The 19,036-nt window shown below is 37.9% G+C and overlaps 1 protein-coding gene across 1 annotated transcript in view; it reads right to left on the bottom strand.

Annotated features, from left to right (window-relative positions):
• Positions 1-18,775, bottom strand: part of KCNK12 (potassium two pore domain channel subfamily K member 12) — a gene marked incomplete at both ends in the record, with an annotated part of 49,348 nt that extends 30,573 nt beyond the window's left edge. The window contains one exon of the mRNA XM_081313965.1: positions 18,433-18,775. Within this exon, the coding sequence (XP_081170091.1) occupies positions 18,433-18,775 (343 nt within the window). The remainder of the gene's footprint in view (positions 1-18,432) is intronic.
• Between the last annotated feature and the right edge of the window lie 261 nt (positions 18,776-19,036).

Here is a 19,036-nt window from a genome sequence, read left to right on the forward strand (position 1 = left end):
TACAACAATACTGAAAAAACTGGCTCTCACATTTATGACTATTGCAGCATCCAGACAGTTATGTGATCAAAATTTGGGCACTTGGCAACTGGCATATATTTACAATAGTTGTAGCATTCTGGGTCATGCGATAGCCATTTGTGACCTTCCTAGCAGGCTTCCGACAAGTAAGTCAATGGGAAAAGCTGGATTTGTTTAATGACCAGGTGATTTGCATTAATAACCATGTGAGTACTTACCAACTGTGGCAAAAAAGTAAAACAAAATCACTCAATTCAGTTAACAACTGCCTTGCTTAGCAACAGAGATTCTGATCCCAATTGTGGTTGTAAATCAAGGATTATCTATAATAATTTGTCCAAATACTAATTAAATCTACTCATCTAAGCTTCTTAGCCCAGTCAAGATTGGTTGAGACACCTTTCAGTATCTGTGCCTTTTAAGAATGGAGCAAGAATTACAATTATCACGTTCTCTTTGCCAAAATAATAAGTGTAAAATGAAACAAGAGTTATAATGAGAGACAGATTATTCATTTACCATATAGGCAACAATATTCCATTGGATTTGTGTTACCTTGATGGAAAGAAAAATAAGGAATGCTGACAATGCATTCCAATGTGTCCCCAGTTTTTATTATTATTTAAGTGGAGCAGCACATTAATTCACAAATCACATGACTATCAAATGTGTTTGCATATTATCATAATGTGTATTTATGCAAATGCATTTATAGCATGGAATGGGTAGATTGAAATGGGTTTCTCACTAATAATTGAGACAAATATGGAGAAGGAGTTGTGGGGATTAAATATCTCTCCAACCATTTACCTGATTCTTTCCTTGTACTCTGTGTTACTATCAGACAATGGATACTGGGTTGGACATGTGTACTTCCACTCTTGATGTCATTATGAGTAAGAGAGAGATGACTAGCTTTGAATAGGAAGTCACTACATTTGTAACAGCTTCTGAGAATTAATAATTAGGAAGGGGTCATGTCAAACTTACTCAGATTAATTTTGATTTAAGGCATGTTTGCAATCATTTCAGTGGGAGCTCTTTTTACTGATCGACTGACAGGAAGAAAGCTTTCAGGATATGTAAGTGGAGCAGGCTCCTCTCATGATTAATGCAAAATAATTCATTTTCAAAATACAAAATACAAATTAGACAAGTCAGAATATCAGCAAATAGCCCGAGCCTGCAAAGATGAAGTGAGGAAAGCTAAGGCTCAAAATGAACTAAGGCTTGCGACCAAAGTCAATAATAACAAAAAATGCTTCTTTCAACATATAAAAAACAAGAAAAAAGTTAAGGAAATGATTGGTCCATTAGTGGGTGAAAGTGGCAAGAAGGTGACAAGCAATAGGGAGAAAGCAGAACTATTTAATTCATTTTTTGCATCTGTCTTTACACAAAGGGAAAAAACAGTCCAACCTACCCAAACCAGTGCCATAAAAAACAGAATAGAAACGCAAGTTAAGATAGGCAAGAAAATGGTAAGTGAGCACCTGTCCAGCTTAGACGAGTTCAAATCACCAGGACCAGATGGATTATACCCCAAGGTTCTCATGGAACTGGCAGACGTGATCTCAGAACCACTGAACTATATTTTTCAAAGATCCTGGAGCACTGGGGAACTACCAGAGGACTGGAAGAGAGCTGATGTAGTTCCCATCTTCAAAAAAGGGAAAAAATAGATCCAGGAAACTACAGACCTATCAGCCTGACCTCAATACCTGGGAAGATTCTGGAAAAGATAATCAAACAACAAATCAGCGAACACCTTGATGCGAACAAAGTTATCACTAAAAGCCAACATGGGTTTGTCAAAAACAGATCATGCCAGACAAACCTTATTGCATTCTTTGACCAAGTGACAAAACTAGTGGACCAGAGGAATGCTGTAGATATAATTTACTTGGACAACCTACTACTTGATAAGATAGAAAAATGTGGGTTAGATAGCATCACCACCAGATGGATTCGTAGCTGGCTGACAGGCCGTAGTCAGTGTGTGGTCCTCAATGGAACTGCATCTACATGGAAGGAAGTATGTAGTGGGGTGCCCCAGGGCTCTGTTCTGGGCCCAGTGCTCTTCATTATCTTCATTAATGATTTGGATGAGGGGATAGATGGGGAACTCATCAAATTTGCAGATGACACCAAGCTGGCAGGAATAGCCAATACTCCAGAAGATAGGCTTAAGATACAGGAGGATCTGGACAGACTCGAACACTGGGCACTATCTAACAAAATGAAATTCAATGGTGAAAAAAGTAAGGTTCTACATTTAGGCAGGAAAAATCAAATGCACAGGTATAGTATAGGTGGTACCTTGCTCGATAGTAGTAACTGTGAGAGAGATCTCGGAGTCCTAGTGGACAATCACTTAAATATGAGCCAGCAGTGTGCTGCAGCTGCCAAAAAAGCCAACACAGTGCTAGGCTGCATTAACAGAGGGATAGAATCAAGATCACGTGAAGTACTAATACCACTTTACAATGCCTTGGTAAGGCCACACCTGGAATACTGCATCCAGTTTTGGTCACCACAATGTAAAAAAGATGTCGAGACTCTATAAAGAGTACAGAGAAGAGCAACAAAGATGATTGGGGGACTGGAGGCTAAAACACATAGGGAACGGTTGCTGGAATTGGGTATGTGTAGTTTAATGAAGAGAAGGGTGAGGGGTGACATGATAGCAGTGTTCCAATATCTCAGGGGCTGCCACAAAGAAGAGGGAGTCAAGCTATTCTCCAAAGCACCTGAAAGCAGGACAAGAAGCAACGGATGGAAACTAATCAAGGAGAGAAGCAACCTAGAACTAAGGAGAAACTTCCTGACAGTTAGAACAACTAACCATTGGAACCACCTGCCTCCAGAAGTGGTGAATGCTCCAACACTGGAAGTTTTTAAGAAGAGACTGGACAGCCATTTGTCTGAAATGGTATAGGGTTTCCTGCCTTAGCAGGGGGTTGGACTAGATGACCTCCAAGGTCCCTTCCAACTTAATAATAATAATAATAATAATAATAATAATAATAATAATAATAATAATAATAATAATAATAATAATAATAATAATAATAATAATAATAATAATAATAATATAGATTTAGTCTCCAAAGTTAAATACTTCTCATCTCTTTTTCTTATTGGTGTTTCTTGCTTATATGATTTTTTTTCTCTTTGAGGAGAATAATTCTTTTGTCTACAAAACTTACATTGTTCATTACAAAACATTCTTATGTTTTACCATTAAAGTCTAGTTTTCATCTTAACAAATCACCAGTTATTAGAAATATATTTTTTGTCTTAACCATTCAACAATTATTAAAATACTATCTTTTATAAATAAAATTCTAGATTCTATACTATAGTTCAAAAGTAACCACTGAATATTCTATAAGTCATCTTGACTGTACATCAATTATTAAAATGCTATCTTTTGATATGTTATTTCTATAATATAGTTCGGAGTTATATTCTAAAAGCTTACTTTTGTTTTCCTTTACAGATCTAAAAGCTAAATGTAAAATCAGTTATATTTTTTAGAGATTCCCCTTAATCCATAGAAAGATATTTTTATAGTCTATCTTTAGGAGTCCCAAAAGACAAACAAGTTCAGTTTTTTAAATCTAACTCTTGCCTTCCTTTTGTGCCAATCATGCTTCCCTCTTGGCATCTTTAAATTCTCAAATGTATCTTCCTTTCTTCCTATACCCCTTATTTGAATCCAGGGAGCGTATCCGAATGTCAGTTTTGCAAGGAAGATGTCCCCTTTGTAACCATTGTATTTTTGCTTTGATAATTCAGTTTTTGATGGTTGATAGTTGTCATTAAATCAGTCAAATCTTTTTGTTCTTCCAATTCTATCTGGGTTAGGTAGAAAGTAGTAGCTGGTATTATGGTTGTCATTTGATTGATTGAATTCTCAATATAGTGTATTTGAAGGCCTTTAGTGTCTTCACTCTTGGTGTTGCTTTCTTCAGGTGCTGTTGCTTTTTGGCTTGTAAGTTTTGTAGTTGCCATTAAAGTTTGGACTTTAAGGTTTTCTGTAGGTTGCTTTTGTTGTTCTTTGAGATCTCCTATTTTAGTGTTAGTTTACACTTCTATTTGGTTTTGAATTATCTTTTCCTCATTTAAAGTCAAAATTTGATTTGGTGGCTTTACGTTGTCAGATTTTTCTTGCAGTTTGGCTTTAATTTGCTCTGTCATTGCCAAAATCGTGTCCAGTATCAGTTTATAATCAAGTGGTGGGATGTATTCATCCATTTCATTGTTGTTTGCAGTTAAATCTACCATGGAGGCTGTTTTAATAATAGTCAAAGATTTTCCACCTCCTGAAGAGTTGTATTCAGTGCTAGGTGTTCCCACACTTATCTTTAAGCATAGTGTCAAGGACAGCTCTGTTATTCAGTCAGCTCTCACAACAGAAAAAGGAAATTTACTTGCTGTACCAAGTTTCGCCACAAGATGTCATCAATAACATATAACATGCAATGCAAGAATTTTCTTTTCTTTTCCCCCCCAAATTAATATAGAACTTTTGTAGGATTAGTCCACATTTTTTCCTTAATTCACAGAGAGAAGATAGGATAGTGGATCCCCAGCAACAAATAGAAGTTTTTTAGTAAATACAGATGAAATTGTTTAATTTCTTTGCTAAATTAATTGAGTTTCTTTTGTAACTTTGAGGCTTTAAGATTTGTTCCCAAAGTAGATATTCACCGTTTTCTCAAAAAATGGGGAAGGAGATTTTCAGGAAAGTCCCACAGGAAAATGGTTAAGGGAATAGAAAAGGTAAAAGCTCACCGAGGTTCTCCAGATTGCTTCTTAGTGCTAGGTAGTGCTTTTGGCTTTCGGCAGGGTGTGGCTTAGTGATCAGCCATCTTTATGGCCGGTCTCTTCTTCAGGGCAAAGGAGATGATCCTGAATTCCAGCAGAGAGCTGTCACCCTTCCACGATCACAGGGAAGTCCTCCTCTTGGTAACCACCCCTCCAGGGCGATTTTTGACCCTTTTCAGGGTCCTCCAAAAAAGAAAGAAACAGATGGCAGGAAGCAGACTGTTTCTGCACATCCGGAAGTGCTGCGCGCGTGAACCGGAAGCCACCTCTTAATCTCTTCTGCCTCTATTAGGTCCCTGCCATTTTGTTCCTTTATCATGCCCATCTTTGCATGCAACATCTTCAATTTTCTTGAAGAGATCTCTGTTCCTCTCTATTCTATTTTTTTTCCTATTTCTTTGCACTGTTCATTTAAGAGGGCATTCTTATCTCTTCTAGCTATTCTCTGGAATTCTGCATTCAATAGGGTGTATCTTTCTCTTTCTCCCTTGCCTTTCGCTTCCCTTCTTTCCTCAGCTATTTGCAAAGCTTCCTAAGACAGCCATTTTGCTTTCTTGCATTTCTTTTTCTTTGGGATGGTTTTAGTTGCTACCTCTTGTACAATGTTGCAAACCTCCGTCCATAATTCTTCAGGCACTCTGTCTATCAGGTGCTGTAGGGCTTCATAGAACCAGTCAATTTCATTCTCTTCAGCACCAGTGATTTGGGGGTAGACTTGGACTACTGTGATATTGATTGGTTTGCCTTGGATTCGCACTGAGATCATTCTGTTATTTTGGGGATTGTATACCAGTATTGCTTTTCCTACTCTTTTATTGACTATGAAGGCTACTCCATTTCTTCTGAGGGATTTTTGTCAGCAGTAGTATACCTGATGGTCATCTGAATTAAATTCACCCATTCCTGTCCATTTTAGTTCACTGATTCCGAAGATGTTGATGTTTAGTCTTGTTATCTCTTATTTGACCACATCCAGCTTGTCTTGATTCATGGATCTTACATTCCAGGTTCCTATGGGGAATAGATCTTTACAGCATTGGGCTTTCCTTTCACCACCAGATACATCCACAGCTGAGTGTCCTTTCGGCTTTGGCCCTGTCGCTTCATTCTTTCTGGCACTACTAGTACTGGCCCTCTGCTATTCCCCAGTAGCATATTGGACGCCTTCCAACCTGAGGGGCTCATCTTCTGTATAAATTGATACCAAGAATGGGGGATTTTTCTACTTTGTAGAGCTTGGAGTGTCAGATGAGAATCAGAAAAGGCCCAACTTAAATCTCCATCTATCTATGAAGATGATTAGATGTGAAACAAATATTGCTTTGAAAGGGGCCATTTAGGCTATCAGCCTCCAGCTCAGTGCAGGAATCAAAGCTTCCACTTGAAAGGTTGCCCATCATTTTTCTGAAAAACTGGTTCTATTATTATGGAGCTTGTTATTCTCTGTTAGCTTAATCTACGTAAATCCATAGGATTTTTATGAAGATAGGGGAATAATCATATATACCTTTGTGGCCTCCTTTGAAAATGATGAAACAGGAAAGAAGGAATAAGCTTAGATATTTATCAGCATCATTTTTTTCCCTGGAATTTAGGGGGTTAAGTAAACCAGTTTTCAAAACCAAAAGCATTCACTTGAATTCTTTTCCAAGTCTGATGTAAACTTTATGTTAATAAATTGATTTTGAAAAGATATATTCTCCTAGAATCAGTCTTTATGGTCAGGTAGAAATATGTCTTGTTAGGCCCAATATTACTATGGTCAGGAAAATGCTAGGATCACGTGGATGTAATGTCATTAACATCTCTTTCTCTTTTACTCTGTGTTTCCTTCTTCATTTTCTCACAGTGTTTCTGGGCAGCGGACACCACTATGCTGAGAAACATTTAAAAGAATACAGGAAGTGTCCATAGCTTCAACCAGCATTTCACTGGCACTGAGTAAGGAAGACTGGCTGGCTCTACCAGCAAGAGGGCACAAAGATATCTCACAGGACCGTTGCAAGGGGAATTCACAAACCAGGCTGCAACATTTTTTGTTCTTCTATACATTTGGGCCACAGGACAACATACTGAAACACTTGACTGTGGTAGGAGCAGTTATAGTGGTTACAAGTGGACAAACTCATGTATGAATGAGGGGTAAATAAAACCTTTCAGTGTGTAGCATTGCAAAATGAATATTTATTTTCAAATTTTAAATAATGTTGGGAGTTGATGAGAATCAAGTGACTTAAAATGTAGTAATTAGGTAGCGAAATAACACCAGTAACCAAACACAAATTAAAGTGATATGGGGATAAATCTCCATTTTCATGATCTTTAAACATCTCTCCTGGCTATTTGAACAGGCACTGTTGCTTAGAAAGCTTCTCACTTTCTACACAATATTTTTGGGAGAAGTCTGGTATTTTCTATATGTGTGAGTAAGAAGGAAGTACATAAATTTGCAAGCGAGTGTGTGAAATAGAGGGAGAGTAGGGTATATTTGCCTCAGGCTTGCTTCATGCTACAGAACTACCCACTTTCAGTCAACTTCCAAATACCATGCAGTTCTTCCATCTATTGATGGAAGAACTGCACCTGCACTGAGGGGAGGGGAAATGCGGATCCCTCCTCTATCAAAATGAAATATAGTACAGTCCTGTTTACATGGCACATTTGACTAGGTGAAGAGATAGGGCTAGTATACCATGCAAACACTTTTACCCAGATAAAGTGATCCAGTGAAATAACCCTAAGAGGTCATTTTTGTAATGTCTCTCAGTCAGCCATGTCAGGGAGCAAAGCCCAACCTTTTCCCATCCATGTAATATGAAGGACTAGTGAAAGAGTCTTTCTTGAGCATTTTGGTTCTGTTGTCATCGTAGTTGTCATTCTTCTATGATGGGGGTAAATGGAGGTGAATAAGGGTCAAAAAAAGAATAGGAGGCGGGAATGTCAGCCAAATCATACCATTAGAGATTCCTCTCTCTCCCCACACAAAAAAAATCCTAGATTAGATATGTATTATAATCCAGGACTACTTTGTCTTTGTCAATATGAGGATTTGCATAAAATCCTCAATATGACATGACATTGTTTTGAGAGTTTGGTGCTATGTGTTTTGGTATAAAACCAACACATTTTGATCGTTTTCGTAGAGCTATTAACTACTGCGGTACTATCAGGTCTCTTATTTTAGTTGGAATTAACTTACAGTATGCATCCCTGGGCCATAAATGTATCTAGCTGAAAAACAGAAATGAATTATGCAGTGTTAAGAATATAATAATGATATAATATTAATGAGCAAAATCATAATCATCAACATATTTTGCATCTGAGGGATGAATTTCTTGATTGGTAAAAACACTTGCAGGAGCTCGCAAAACAATAGAACAGCAGACGGTTGTCTTCTTTCTCTCTCCTCTCTCTCTCTCTCTCAGGATTGTCAAAACATAATTTTGTAACTGTTCATCATTATCTCAATTTGTCAATAATATTTTAGTTAGTAAAAATATCTGGTAGGATTCCTTAAAGGTTTTGATTACATTCTAGCAAAATTACTCTTTAGACTTTAAAATAGACTTTTCTTGCGCTTCATTAGCAAAAGTACGTTTTCAGTGATCTTTGGTGCTACTGGCTAATCCATTATTTGTTTGCTTTGTTCCTAGAGTTCCTCATGAAACAGATTTCACTATTACACAGTTCTATTTATAACATGAATAATAGGCAATACATTAAAATATATTCCAATAGAAATTAGAAATTAATAGGTATATATGTTGAATAAAATTTAGTATGAATGCAGAAACTAAAACAAGTGAATAGAAACCAGCTGGCTAGGGAATAGCAAACTACTATAAACTCCCAAACACACAGGCATTCCAGAAGGGTACCAGGATCAATGATATCCAAGGCTGCCTACAAGTCTGAAAGACAAGAGAGGTATAATTCTCTAAAAAGGGAAGGTCACAAGCTGCATCACCTTTCTTCAATATGGCCATGTACAGGGAAAACATCTTTAAGAGTTTAAGAGTCCTTCAGGTCAGCTCTGCTTTTCCTAAGATTGACCACCTTTGCAACTCCTCCCTTCCTGAGCTTCATGAAAGAGCCGAGTTGGCCAAGCTCACTAGTGAGGAAGCTCATTTCATAATCTTCCTCAGAATTAAGAATTAAGAAGCTGAAATGAATCTCATATACCCTTGCAAGATGCTATCTCTTTCCCCTCCTCAGATCTCTTCCATACAGACTCCAAATCCGAGCCTAATTAAGCAATTTTGCCAGTATGCATATTCCATAGTGATTCTCAGAATGATCTTGTGCCTCACCACGTAAAAGCAAGTAAGTTAGAGTAAATAGTGGTGGCATAGTCTACCGTAGCAATTAGGGCAAACAAAAAAAAAGCTTTTCTGTTCTTATTGCCATAGTGTAAGCTCAGACAGAGATCTCCATGCTCAATCAAATTCACTTCTGCTCTTTCTTTACCAGTACAAATTCTCTACCATTGTCTCTTCTGCTGCTTCATCTCCTAGAGCTCTTTGAGGAATCCCTTGAACTTGGTCAACAGAGAGAGGCCACTTAGGGACAATCTTATCATGGGGTTCTCTATTATCCAGAATAAGGGACGTGGTGGCTCAGTGGGTTAGGACGCTGAGCTTGTCGATCAGAAGATCAGCAGTTTGGCAGGTCGAATCCCGAGTGCCACGTAGCAGTGAGCGCCTGTTACTCGTCCCAGCTTCTGCCAACCTAGCAGTTCAAAAACACGTAAAAATGCAAGTAGAAAAATAGGGACCACTAAGGTGGGAAGGTAACAGTGTTCCGTGCACCTTTGGCGTCTAGTCATGCCAGCCACATGACCACAGAGACGTCCTCGGACAAACGCTGGCTCTTCGGCTTTGAAACGGAGATGAGCACCAGCCCCTAGAGTTGGAAATGACTAGCACACATATGCGGGGGAAACTTTATCTTTACCTTTATTATCCAGAACCCACATCATATGACGCTTTATTGGCTGAAGCCAAGATTTTGAATTGGACCTGCTAATGGAAATAAAGAATTCACAAGACAGAATCATAATGTCCAGTTTTAGTTGGAAGTCTTGGAGTTTTGCAATAGATGAATACTCCATATCATTGCTCAGAGACATCTCTTCTGCCAAAGAGCATTACCTAAGAAGGCAGAAATGGCAGTTACAAAAACATGGTTTAAGCTGAGAAGCAGTGCTTTTTTTGTAAAAGAAAAAGGTGCCGGAACTCACACATGTCATACAACCCGCCTTGCCTACCCTACAAGGTTCCATCCAAAAAAGGTGCCGGAACTCCGTTCTGAGCGTTCTATGAGAAAAAAAGCCCTGCTGAGAAGTAAAGATAGCATGGAAAAGAAAGTAAAACTGACTCCTCCCTAATTTACTGGAGTATAAAAGAGAAAGAAGTGGAGACTCAGACTTTCAAGATTCTGTTGCTATAGTCTGTAACAATAAAATTTAGTGTGAAGGAGAAAAATCAACCAAGAGAAGTTTGGCCCAACAAAATGGTTTCAGGTACTGTATGCTTCAACATTATCAAAATAGTAAAAATATAAAATAGTTTATATTGCAAATCCAGAGATCAGTTACTGGTAAAGGTGAAGTTGATGCCTTTTGACGACATTTACTGAAACCTTGCTGACAAAACAAAGCCAATGGCTAAAAATATAGGGTTGATACAAAGAGGAATTCTATGGCTAAGGAGTGGGGACTGCCAAGAAGGTGGGATATTGTTTTTTCATGTAAACAAGGTCACTAAATAAGCTTTTGCTTTTTCCCCTCAGTGGGTAGAACCCTTTTTTGTGTCCCTGCATAATTCAATAAACTTGGCTCAAGCAGATTGTGTGGTCTTCGCTCATCACCTCTGCTGGGGATTTTCTCCTTCAAGTACCAGCCAGAGTTGTGGAATCTGTTCCTGACTTGGACTCCCTCAAAAGGCTTAAAAGTACTTCACATAAAATGTGGTGCAACAACCTTTACTAATCTAGTGCCCTCTTCATAAGGTTGCTCAGCAATTCCTAGAACTCCAAATCAATGCAAAAATTGGGAGTTTCATATCCCATACATCTGGTAACACAGAATTAGAATTCCTAAAAGAGGGGACAACTTCCAGCATTTTAGGTGGATAAAAAAGAAAGTTCATTGTATATCAATGGCAATGAATCTGTAACAGTGTTTTTCAAGCTTGACAACTTGAAGTTACATGGATTTCAACTCCCAGAATTCTCCAGCCAGCAGATATATGATATATGAACAATTTCAATGAAATCCCTACATATTTATAGATTCTAATCACCATTCCTTCTGCTTGTAAAGTTCAGGTTGTGAATGCCATACCTGTGTGGTCAAAATGACACAACATACTAATGAGAATAAGGTGTTAACTTCTGCAATTCTTGGAGGGCCATTAATCAATATCTTGTGGACAGGGTCAGCAGGATTCAAATAAGATTCCACTCCAAGATTTGCAGAACTATGAACAAATGCCTAAGAGATAGAGAGGTGTGCACAATGACCCAATAAAGACTATGTATTTTCAGTAGCTATTGTTTAAGAAAGAGAAGAACACAGGGAAACAGAATGGCATAAAGTGCTTTGAATATTAACTATTGTAGACAGAATGAAAGACTATTACTGTACTTTCAGGTCCTCTTTCTGAGCACCTAGAGTTATCTGACTAGCCCAATCTTATTCAGTCTGGCATGCTCCTGTTATTGGGCCACTGATCACATCATCCCAAGGCTGTTATCCAACACATCTAGAAGATTAGAAGAGAAGGCCTAACTAACATTGGAAACAAAATGCTGAAATAGAGTGCTCCCTCACCCTTGTTTGTTGTTTAGCTTAATGGTGTCCAGCAAAGCATCTGGTAACAATGCATACTGAGAGTCCTGAATACATGAAATTCAAAATTGTTTCCCAAAGACTGTTTCCTATGTAACATTATTTACAAAAAAAGCAGAACAGATGAAAACCACAGTGCGCCTTTATTATTCCATCAAAGGAAGGTAGGTTTGAGCCCCAATATAATTTTTGATTGGCTGTCTAGACCTAGGATATCAGTAATAAATCATTATCCTTGACTGGGCAAAGCAACAATTAGACTGGCTTACACTTACTTTCATGCAAAACCGAAAATAAATGTTCATTGAAGGATAAAGAAGAAATATAAGAAGAGCTTACAAATGAATATTCAAATAGGATGCCTAACTCATTTATTACTAACCAACTGCTCTAAGGTGAGCGTGAGTAAAACCCTAGAGATTATTCAAGAGATAATTAGAAACTAGTTGTACTACCTATAGATTTGGTTTTATAAAGAAATATCCCATTACTTTTGTATGTGTGTGTAAGACTACATATTTAGATAGCTATTCAGGATCATCACAAGGTATGTTAAATTCTGCAATTCTAGACTTCAAGAAGAAAGAACTTTCCGTTGTATTTTTCTAGAGCTGAGCTGAAGGGAGAAGTTTTGGTAAAATAGCTAAAACTTCTCCAGGTAAATTTAGGATGTGTGACAAGATTTCTCCTGAGTGCTGGCAACCTATTGTGATTATATTTTATGGAGGAACCCTTAGAAGAAAAGGTCTGTTTATTTATTTATTGCTTTGTATACTTTGTATAGTAAAGCTTTTATATTACTAAATATGAACATATTTGGGGCAAATTATAGAATCCCAGTTTAACATAAAATGTAAACATTCGCAATAAAGTTTAAAATGATAACAAAAAAATGACATGCATCAAAAACAACTAACAATTAAAATCACCGTAATACTCTGATACAACCATTAACTAACAATATTAGCACTCTGAAATTATTCCCTTTCCAGTGTGGAAATGATAACATTTCAGGCTAATCTATTAAAGCAATTACTATTTTCTGATCAGGAAATCAGGAAAATGGGAAGTGTGGAATAAAATAAAAATGCGATGGAGTCATTCCAAATAGCCAGTGATTGACTGACCTTCTTTTAATCTTCCTTGCCTTTCCTTTAAATTGGAATATACTGCAGAATTCACCTTTCAGTTGAATTGGCTGCTTCCTTTGAATAGCTATTAGTAGCAGCACATTTCAGTTAATGTGCAACCATTGTTGCATTGAATGAGCAAATCTTTTGGGAGCTGCAAAAGTGCCTTTTAGTTTTAGTGGAGCATATTCCAGGAAGCATTAATTTACAAAAACTGCTGCATGTTGCTGTGGTACAAATGGTGGGTTGAGGGGTTCATTCAGTTCTTTTTCTTTTAATCAAAAATTGACATTTAAGAAAAGTCCACTGAATAGTAATACAAGCAGCAATAGACTTCTCATGATTATATGGTTGTATCAGTTCCTTTATGCCTTCTGTTTGTGTTATTTATATTTACTGTATAAATAAATTGTAGGATCCTATATTGCCTTTTGAGTCAGAGGTATTTTCTAGATTTCTTCCCTAACACCCACAGGATTGTGAAGTGGATGATAGATCACGTCTGAAGTGAGGTGGGAGCGAGCATATTGGGTTAAGGCCAAGGATAAATACGGGTACCAAAGATGGCTGCTTCTTGTTAGAACTTCTGTCACTTCTATCCTTCTCCTCACTGGATGGTGTGGATGACTGAACCCAATTAAAGCTGAGGAAGCTGCTCCTTCTCACTCAACTATACCAAGGAATTGTAACTTGGTGCAGAGTTTCTGCTGGCTTGCTCAACACTACAATTCTCAGACTTTCTCAAGAAGAAGATATTGTACACCAGACAGGTCAAACACAAGGCCCGGGGACCGGATCCGGCCCACGAAGTGGTTTCATGTGGCCCACGAAGCCATCCTGGAAACAGTGAGGGAACGGCCCCCGCTACCTTGGCCCTGGCCCAGAGACCCTCCTTCTGCCAGAGACCCTCAGATCTGTCCCACTCCTGCCCAGGCCCCCATAGGCACCCTTGATGCGAACAATGTAGAGCTGGCCATGCTCACCCAGTAGGCCATATGCACTCTAGCCACGCTCACCCAGTAGGCCACGCCCACCATGGTCATACCCACCTGGCCCCCTGAGGGCAACCACAATGCTGATGCGGCCCTCAATGAAATTGAGTTTGACACCCCTGTTGTACACTGTTAACTCAGTATCTGGTAGTGCTGGTTGCTGTGCAAAAGAAAAAGATCTAGAAGTAAAGTGGAAAAAGAAATATATAAATGGGGAGGGGGGGGAGAAAAGTCTCTCTGTTGCAAAGTGGTGTTAAAAGAAGTTCCCTAGGGTAAAAAGCCAGAAAGATAATTTGCAACTATCTGATTCAAAACTGAGGAAGGTTTTAGAGCTGGATCCAACAATTATTTTCATTTTATTGTAATCATTCTCCTAGCAACTCAGACTAGTACAAATGGTACTCTTCACCACTTATAATGGATGACTGGACCTAGGTCACCTAGTGAAATTGATTGTTGACATGAGATTTAAATACATTTATCCTTGGCCTTAACCCAATATGCTCGCTCCCACATCACTTCAGAAGTGATCTATCATCCACTTCACAGTCCTGTGGGTGTTAGGGAAGAATTCAAAGATGTGTTCTCTTGACTTAAATGAGACCAAAGGTTGCACTGAAAAAACTTTCCTTTTTCAATATAATTGTTAAGAGGAAAGTGCTCAGGCCTGTCAGAGGACATAGGGTGTAAGAGTTAAAAAATAAAGTCTAGATGGCAGCTTTGTGCAATTAAAACGTTAATAATAATAATAATAATAATAATAATAATAATAATAATAATAATAATAATAATAATAATAATAATAATAATAATAATAATAATAATAATAATAATAATAAAGTTGGAAGGGACCTTGGAGGTCATCTAGTCCAACCCCCTGCTCAGGCAGGAAACCTTATACCATTTCAGGCAAATGGCTGTCCAGTCTCTTCTTAAAAACCTCCAGTGTTGGAGCATTCACCACCTCTGGAGGCAGGTTGTTCCACTGGTTAATTGTTCTAACTGTCAGGAAGTTTCTCCTTAGTTCTAGGTTGCTTCTCTCCTTGACTAGTTTCCATCTGTTGCTTCTTGTCCTGCTTTCAGGTGCTTTGGAGAATAGCTTGACTCCCTCTTCTTTGTGGTAGCCCCTGAGATATTGGAACACTGCTATCATGTCACCCCTCACCCTTCTCTTCATTAAACTACACATACCCAATTCCAGCAACCGTTCCCTATATGTTTTAGCCTCCAGCCCCCTAATCATCTTTGTTGCTCTTCTCTGTACCCTTTCTAGAGTCTCGACATCTTTTTTACATCGTGGTGACCAAAACTGGATGCAGTATTCCAGGTGTGGCCCTACCAAAGCATTGTAAAGTGGTATTAGTACTTCACTTGATCTTGATTCTATCCCTCTGTTAATGCAGCCTAGCACTGTGTTGGCTTTTTTGGCAGCTGCAGCACACTGCTGGCTCATATTCTTTTATATGTAACATGCATAAAAAGAATAAGGCTTTGATTTTGCAACCGTGCCAACCATCTTGACACTTTTTTACCTTCCTTGCGGATGCCCTGGAAAGTGGTGGGAAATACAGTACGAGGTTTTAGAAAATAATATCTTCTTATAAAGATAGAGGCAGCTGCTAACAAGCGGTTGCTAAACTCTTGTTAATCAATACATATACTAACGTCACCCTGAATTAATTGCTGTTTTGATTTAACAACTTTTAAACTTTTATGCTGCCCATCTTGCCAGAGGTGACTCTAGGTGCCTTTAATGCTATAAGCATAATATTTATATATTTAGGTGGATTTAATGGAATACCCTCTTCTATATGTACTACAAAGTAGAAGCTAAAGTTAAAAGTGTGGCCAGGGGAAGTGTTGACAGGGAAAGCAACTTTCGATACTAATATTTCCCAATCTTTACATCTCAAAGAATAGCACTGTCTATTATTTTATTTGTGAAGGAGAATGTATTGACATTTTTTAAAAAAGCAATTATGATTACCACTATGGGAACAAGTCATGGGAGAAGGTCTAGTAGATTGTGAGCAATTATGCTAGTTCATAAAGTGGTATTCTTTATGAACAAAATAAAGAACATGGTTCAATAGTTTGTTAGCTGTATGTGACAAAGTCAGCCATATCTGCTAGTATTCTCTTCCCAGGTACAGTAGGTAGTTAGGACAGGGATAGGCAGAAGGTAAATCTGAATCTATTGGTACACCACTATGTGATTGGTAATATAACACCAAGTTCTGTAATATAACAAACATTTCTGTCTAGAAGGTAGAAGGCCCCACCCAGCAAAGTATCATTTATGTACCACTTTTAGCATCACTTAACTCTCAGCGGAATGCTTGGAAAGGTAGAAGGAAAGAGAACACAATGACAAGTAGCAAAGTGAATGGCCTCAATTACAGCAGTGATGGGTGTGCTATTGGAAGACCTGAAGAACAGACTGGGGACAGATTGTCCTGGAGGAAATCTATGTGTTCACTAAAAACTGACACTAATTTAATGTACCTAATTAACCAATCAAATGTAGATGGAAAATGTAACATGTAAAATTTTTCTGTGTAATTTATGGACATTAATTCTTAGAATTCTTACCATTACTACTTTCCTAAGATACTAAAATATAAGGAACCTAGCAATCCTCAAAATGTAATGTATATCTCATTTTATGACATATTCAGTTCTTGCTTTTAAATATAGACATTTAATTCTACTTCACTTTGATGAAATGCAAGGTTAAATGTCATACTCCCTATCACTGGATGGAAAGTGGTGATGGGGGCAAAGAAGAAAATCCAAATTCTGTACTATTCATTGGTACTGAATAAAATTTCCTTCTGAAGGAATTTCCATAGAATCTATACTCGCTATCTAGTTCAGTCTGATTTTAAATATGTCATCAAAAAATACAGAACTATTTAAGCAATATTAAATTGATAACAGACACAAAACCAGGAATGCAGGAAAGAGGAACTGGCCATTTTAGCCCACTCTCTCTACTCTTGCTTCAGATATAAAACACAGTTAACTGCCCACGGTGGCAAGACCAGTTCTGTCTATGGAGGCATCCTGACTTTAAGATCACTTTCCAAACTTCAGTTGCTATAGCAACTTAGGAAAGCTTTCTAGAAAAAGAGACAACATCACTTCTGAACTTCGCCCTTTCTACTTCATTAAAGTATACCAGCTGTTTATGTTTGCTTGAGCTTTGAAAGGAACATGCACATAGTGTGTTACTGAAATCTTGTTTCTTTCTGGAAAAATAATTAAAGTCATCAAGAAAGGTCACAAATATATTAACTCAGTGCTTTTTTTGTAAAAGAAAAAGGTGCCGGAACTCACACATGTCATACAACCCGCCTTGCCTACCCTACAAGGATCCATCCAAAAAAGGTGCTGGAACTCCGTTCTGAGCGTTCTATGAGAAAAAAAGCCAAGCCAAAAAATATCCTAATGTGTTTCCTCCTTCCCATGTAGAGCCTTCCTTTGTATTTTGACTGTATTGTTTTCTTTCACATCATTTTTGAATGTTATCAAAAAGTGCATTTCAGCTCTCGTACAATAGTAGTGTGAGGTTAATTGGCATTGGATGCAATAAAGAAAAGGATATATTTGTGCATTATTTTTAAAAAAGTTTTATTCGCTTTAAAGGCTGATTTGCATACTGATTTTCATCTTATATCTGAAAATACCCTTTTCAGAAAAACTGTTGCATTGGTATACTTAATAATATAGGGTAGCTATTTCTCTGTGATTTTGAATAAAAAAATATGGATTTGACACTTTGGCTTTAAAAGAATAACTATTTCCCTTTTTAAAAAAAGCAAAATTCAAAGTATGTTTTTGTCATTGTTTCCTAACCTGAAGTCCTCCATGTGCTGAGGAGCGATTTCTTGCATTTCCAGCCAATGGTATTGATCCTAATGAGTTAATGCAGTTGGAGAAAACTAGATTAGGAAAACTTTCTGTTTACTTCTAAATATACTCTATATGAAGATCTTGAATTACTGAGATTTATTTCCATTGTCTTTGAAGTAAACCATTTGAATTAGTGACATTTAATTATGAATACTTATAGATTTGTATTTTTAAATGTAACAGAAATAAATTCATTCAATCTTTCATTTAAGATGGGAGAGAAATGGGAGAGAACAAAGATGGTTTAGTGGATTATGTCTCTTCAACTACACAATTAGTATTCTAAAATAAAATGTGAAATGATTCAGTTTTAAATAAGAGGATACAGTATGTCCAGATATATGGTCAATAGAATTCTTAGTCAGCATGGTCAATATTTTCATTTATGTATTTGTTGGATTTATAATCTGTCCTGTGCTAAAGGAGTTGAATGCAGCATACATAGCAATTTCTCCTCCATTTTCTTCAACAGCCTTGGGATTGAGGGAAAGTGACTGGCCTAAATTTGGCCAATGAGTTTTCATGACCAAGAGTGAACTTGAAACTGGGTCTCCCTGATTTTAGTCCAACACTTTCTCACACTTTCTGGAGAATATCAAATTGTGAAAGGCTACATTAGGTATTTGAAAGAAGAAGGAAAGGAAGGAAGGAAGGAAGGAAGGAAGGAAGGAAGGAAGGAAGGACTTACCTATTGTTGAAACCACTGTCCCCACAAAATAGAAAGCTCCTGTGAAGTCCCATCTTGGTCGGAGGGCATCTACTCTAATACCTGCAGCCATGGCTGCCTCATAGCTTCTTAAGAAGGCCTTCAACTCAGGGAGACTAATGTTGAAGATCTGGCTAAAGTTGTGAAGAGTCCAATTCCAACGATGCTGTGCTTCTGCTTCAGATGGGCTCTCAATGGCTGAGAAGATGGTAGCTCCAGCAGTCAGGTATGCCACAATGAGTACTGCTAAAAGGACAAACCTACCATTGTCCTCATTGAAATGTGACATGCAGCAGCAGCCTTTAAGTCTCCTGATAGACATCATCCAAATTTCAGCACCACAGAGGTGATGGAGAATGACCAACACCTCATTGGGGAGACTGGCATGGAGATATTACCCAGTTAAAGCATTCAATGGGGGGGGGGAAAGATCCTTCTTTTGAAGGGTTTCCCTTCTGAGTCATGAGTATTGGCTCATCATGCTTATGTCAATGCAGACCTCCATTAACTGGTATTCCACTGAACTCCCCCACATCAGCCTAGGTATATCAATTTTCATAGAACTACTTGGGGAATTCTGTTGCCC

This window comes from Vipera berus, assembly GCF_964194415.1.
Source record: "Vipera berus genome assembly, chromosome: 1".
NCBI lineage: Eukaryota > Metazoa > Chordata > Lepidosauria > Squamata > Viperidae > Vipera > Vipera berus.